At 42.0% G+C, this 5,522-nt stretch overlaps 2 protein-coding genes across 2 annotated transcripts in view; one reads left to right on the top strand and one right to left on the bottom strand.

The window, feature by feature from the left end:
• PI4K2B (phosphatidylinositol 4-kinase type 2 beta) overlaps positions 1–253 on the bottom strand; it is a 44,125-nt gene extending 43,872 nt beyond the window's left edge. Inside the window, exon 1 of the mRNA XM_025205574.1 lies at positions 143–253. Within this exon, the coding sequence (XP_025061359.1) occupies positions 143–253 (111 nt within the window). The remainder of the gene's footprint in view (positions 1–142) is intronic.
• Positions 254–5,276: 5,023 nt separating this feature from the next.
• The window catches only part of SEPSECS (Sep (O-phosphoserine) tRNA:Sec (selenocysteine) tRNA synthase), a 52,981-nt gene continuing 52,735 nt past the window's right edge, over positions 5,277–5,522 (top strand). Inside the window, 1 exon segment of the mRNA XM_014520466.2 lies at positions 5,277–5,520. Within this exon segment, the coding sequence (XP_014375952.2) occupies positions 5,435–5,520 (86 nt within the window). The 5' untranslated portion in view covers positions 5,277–5,434.

Below are 5,522 nucleotides of genomic sequence, written 5' to 3'. Positions count from 1 at the left end.
GTCCGGCTCCTCCGCGCGCCGCTCCGCCATGGGCGCCGCCGCCGCCGCTCACTGCCCGCCCATGGCGCCAGCTTCTCCCAGACCCCGCACCGCGCATGCGTGTCCCTGGGGGGCGGGGCCAGGGCTCCGTGCCAGCGCTCACCTGAATTAAAGGGCCAGCGACGCTGGAAGGCGGCACCGCTGGGGGCAGCTCACCACTCTGCCCTGTTCCTGTTCCGGCTGCTGGGCGCCGAGCCTTTATCCCGCACTTCATCCTATCGCATTATATTATATTATTTCATCCCTTAATATGTCATATAATATCTTATCTTATTTTATCATAGAAGTTAAGGGCTGGAATATTCTATTCTATTATGAGGCCATATGCTGTATTCTATATTATTATGACCCATTCATCAGAGCATCTGACCCAGCAGTCTCTAAAGTGCCATTCCACCCCATTTAAAGCTAGAAAACACCTTTCCTTAGCTGTCAGTGTGCAAAGCGAGCTGTTGCCTAGCGGGTTTATTTGTGGCCGGTGTTTCTGCTCCAGCAATCTGTTGCCAGGAGACTCCCAAGTCGCTGAAGGCCGATCTCCAGCCTTGCTTATGATTTTCTTACTGGAAGCATCAAATAATTTCCTGCAGCGGCCACGCTTTGTGAGGCCTGTGCCTGCGCTTCACACAGGATTCGCTTTTGGTTGCAAAGTTGTCCCCTGGAATTTGTTCTTTTACGATAACAGATCAAGTTTTGAGATCGTGGCTGAAAGGAAACTTGTTGAAAAGAGTGTAACTGACGTTGGGATCAGCTGATGTCTGTCTGGGGATAGTGTGAAACAATAGAAGAGGTGTGACCTACTCTGTTCCCTCCATGCATTATTAACTCTGAAACTGAAATAGGATTCAGTTACAAACACTTAACTGTGTCGCGGCTAATCAGAACAGATCCTGCTCACAGAAACATCCTGCTAATTTGCTTTCTTCCAGAATCCCACACTAGCCTCTCTTTCACGGTAACAGTTACCAGTCCCCAGCATCTCCAGTTTCTCTCCCTCCCAACAATTTCTCCAGTGTACTGGCCATCCAAACCTCTTGTTTCCATGTGAAAGTAGAAACACTTCACTAGGTATGCGTGTTGTTTTGGGTTGCTATAATCACATTTTGAAAGTTGCCTTTTATTATCTAGACAAGAGGTTATCGTTGGTTGTATCCCTGTATAAGCCCTGAGAAGCCTGCAGTCTTGCCTTGTTGAGGGATCCTTTCATCAGTGCAGTACCCAGTACTTCAGTGAAATACACCTGCACAAAGCAGTTATATTTCAGGATCAAGAATCACAAAGTAAAATTCAAGTGGGAGCAATATCAATCACTGTACAACTTGGTGGTGTACTCAACATACCACTTGAAAAACTGAGGTTCCTTTGTTCAGCGATGGATACAAGTAACAGTCAGACAAATACCTAACTGGTCTTTGTTTTATCTCATCTTAACTGCTAGCATTGGACTTTGGAGCCAAGTTGTGTATGATTTGCTTATATAATTATTAATATCAGAACCATGTGATAAAATCTTATTTGCATTTTTTAAATTTATTTTTGTTGAATTTGAGCATATTTGGCAAAATGTATCCCTAGTATAAACCCAAATTAATTAACTTCTTATGCTTGGTAATTTTTTATGTGAAGAGGGGAAATACAGGGCTTGATTTTCCAGTCTTGCATGTCATAGTCTTTCATCTTTGTGCAAACTGGGTGTAAAAAGTTACCAAACCAGAATGGGAGAATGTTACACTTGCTCTGCAAAATGGATCATCAGGCCCAGTGCATCTCCACACAGGTATATTAGTTATATGTTATGGTGTTTAGGCTATTTCAGTATGCAGCTACTGAGCAGGGCAAGTGTAAAATTATTTTCTTTCAGTAAAGGAACCAACTGAAAACTCTTCCTATCTCCTTTTCCTTCTTCAGAAATGTATTACTCTATATGGGAAGTATTAACACAGTTTTGATCCCTGTGTTATGGAAATTCTGTGATTTTTTTTTTCACACACCCATAATCTGAACAGCTTCTCTCATTGCTCATTCATGGATTTAGTGTAGGGCTCAAAATATTAGTTAGCAAAGGCCCATAGTTAAAAGTAATCTTTTATTAAATATCATTTACAAACTGTCATATTTAATTATCTCAAATTTCTGGATTAACCATTAAGTACTAATTATTAGTTTAAATAAGTGCTGAAATGTCTAGATTACTTCTTTTCGTTGATATATTCCATCATTTTTTCTTCTATTTGAACATCGAAACTAATCCATCTAACTATCTCTCTGTCTAGATAGTTATAATTTACATTTTACAGTTTGGAAACATAGGGACATAGAGGGAAAATTCCAAAGAGGATATGTAGAAGTAGATTTTCATGGTTGCTTTATTAAATTGTGTGGGGTTTGGGTTTTTTTTTGCTTTAGCTGGGCGCCCTCTGGTGGTACTTTCAAATAAGGAATAAAACAAAGATATTCCTTAAAGTGATACTAGTCCAGTAGATTGCAATGGGTGAATTTTAAAACAAAAAGTTTTTATTTCTAAGATGAGGGTGAGGGAATTAATTTAAAACATAGCTCTTCTATGTTTGAATAAGCTAAATAACCTTATCAGTTAAACTATGAACAGAAAGACAAATAGGTATGGCATTACTTCATCAAGAAGTCTCACAGATCCTTAATCAAGCTGATTACAGCTACAGTTTATTAGTTAGAAAAGTCACTATGTACCTTTCCACTGTTATTTAACTTGCTAAAGATAGAACTGTAATGTGAAAGAAAACTTCAAAAGTAACACTTCAAAACTAAGTTGCTAGAGAACAGGTATATTTCTTCAAATATAAATATTCTAATTACAAAATTTGAAATCTAGCCAGAATGTTGTTTAAAAAAATATCATTCCTTTATTTCTGCTATAAAGAAATAGCCTCGCTGGTATTTTGTGGTGAGACCAGTGGTGGCCTGTACACTCTCTCAGAGAAGAAATAATGAATGCAACTGGTTTTCCAGAATGACAAACAGCTTGCCTACAACTCTTCCATAATAGCTATGCCACCATCTGTTGCATAGGCAAACAGAAGGAGTTTATCTACCCATGCAGGATCTCCACCTGCTGTTCCAATACAAGCAAAGCAGACTAAAGCATACTTCTGTCCATAGAGAAGTGTCTTTATCCAGGGATTGGTATAGCATGCCACCACTCAGGTCAGACCTGACCAAAGGCTTGTTGAATAAGACGACTCAGATTTTGTATTTTCTTTCCTATGAACAGTCAAATAAGCAGATAAATTTGTTCAACTAAATGGGGAGAAAAAGTTCACATTTGTGTATGATTTATGAGAAGCTTTAAAGAGCAAAGATATGTGACGAGGATGTGACAGATAGAACCAAGAGAGGTAGTTAGCTGTGTTACTTAAATCAAGCAGTTATAGATTAACTAATAACCATATACAAGATAAGCTTTTGTGAATTCAAACTTATTTCATCAGTTGCTGTGAAAGGACAAGCATAGAGCATTAAGATAAAACAAAGAAAAGTTAAGTCGTTTTTGATAGTGGCTGTGCTGAATGATGGCAAGTGGAGACATCAAAATGGACATCAGTCCATTCACTCAGTTCAATAACTACTTTATATGTAATGCACCCCCTCACATAGCAATTTCCCGAGCTTCTCCACCTCAGCAATGTCCTGCTATCGAAGTAATTGTATGAATGAAATTAATAAATATGTGACTATACATCTGTATACAAACAAAATACAAGGTATTACTGTGATATGAAAATAATTAATATATCATATTCTATACCTAATAAAAATAACTCTTAATCTATATCATTCTTTCTCCTTCAAGAAGGAACCCAGTATTTTGAAATCTGACAGCCATATACACAGAATATAATGTTCTGTCTTGCAGAGAAATGTTGAAATGTTCTAAGTTTTCATAGCATGCTGTCTTCTAATACTTTTTTTTTATGTTAGTTTTATCAAACACAGTCTGCCATAAGGGTCTAATATTTATATAGGACCTAAAAATAACTTGGTCAAGAAACAAACACATTCAGCTGAAGTAGTGAACTGCACATATAAATACCAAAGCAGTGTTCTTAACAAAGAGTTGACAGGTGCTACAGAACTTAAACTCATTTAATACAAAATAATGTGCTGCTGATTTTATACAACAAACATTTGAAATAAAAAAATGTTAATCCTGTCTAGTCTAAATATCAAACTATGTAGTGTTTAATAAAAAAAATATTGAAGCAACTAAAAAATGTATTCTGTACAGCAGAGGTTCTCCACTTTTTTAGACTCAAGACGTTCCTCAGAAAATGCCAGCTTCTAGCTTTTACTCGTCCTTTTGACTCTTGACAAATAATAGAGCAAGTCTTCAGTTGAAAAGAACTCAGACAGACCCTAACAGGTCAGAAGTTTTTTTGACACTGTGGATTTCTATTGAAAATCTCTGGGTTTATTTTGTGAATCGTGTAGCTGTCTTAAGGGCGCTAATCCTGAGTGGCACTGCACAGCACCTGAAAAAGGTGTCATGGCACCCCAGGGTGCTGCAGAATTCTGATCTGAGAATCATGGTGTACACCCCCCATGGGCCTGATCCTGCGCATATTAACACACATGCTTAATTTGGGGCACATATGCAGCTACCTTTGCTTACATAAACTATCAAGGCAAGTATATGGTGGATAGAGGCCTATGTATGCTTCACATCTAAGGCAAGAGTGCTCGGTGGGCCAGATCCAGCCCTTGTCATGCAGCCCCCCTCAGGGTCCCAGTGGGTCTGAAAATTTGGCAGCAGCGGAGTGGCAGTGGCACTGTTTCCCTGCTGTCGCATTTCCAGACCCCTGGAGAGTCCCATGAAGTGGACAGTGTGGCCCTGCCTGCTGTACCAGACACGTTGGAGTGGGCAGGGGACACGTGGGGCCCAATTTGTTTCTCAGAGCCGGGCAGACAAAGCCTTGCTCGGACCCCAGGTGAGGACCGCACTGCTCTGGGCAGGGGCTGAATTAGATGTGACCTCCTGATGCCCCCTCCAGCCTCACCCTCTGATTCTGTATGGGAGCAGCACTTGCCTCGTGCAACACGCCTGAGGGGCCCTAGGACCCAAAGCAACTTGCGGACCAATCCCCGCGCTCCAAGGCCTGGCAACCCCGCCTACGGCCGCCAACCCAGACCGCGAAGCGAGGCCCCCTGGGGGATTCGGGCAGGCTAGCGGCCTGCGCATGCGCAGGACCAGAGTGTGACGCAGCCGGAGAGGGACCAGCGGGCACCACCTGCCCACGTGTGTGGGAGAGCGAGCCCCGCCCGGGGCGGTTCAGTCACACACTACCCCGGCGCATGCGCAGACTGCTCGTCTGCCTGAATCACGCGGTTGCACCACGGGTAGTCGTTTTTCCCCGCCTGCTCCATGAACGGCGAGAACTTCGGTGCCAGCGAGAGGCTGGTGGCTGCGGCCTACGTGCGGCAGGGGGCGCAGGGCCGCCGCGCGCACGAGC

The sequence above is a fragment of the Alligator sinensis genome, unplaced genomic scaffold (assembly GCF_000455745.1).
Source record: "Alligator sinensis unplaced genomic scaffold, ASM45574v1 scaffold745_1, whole genome shotgun sequence".
NCBI lineage: Eukaryota > Metazoa > Chordata > Crocodylia > Alligatoridae > Alligator > Alligator sinensis.
This window is presented reverse-complemented; position numbering and strand designations above follow the sequence as displayed.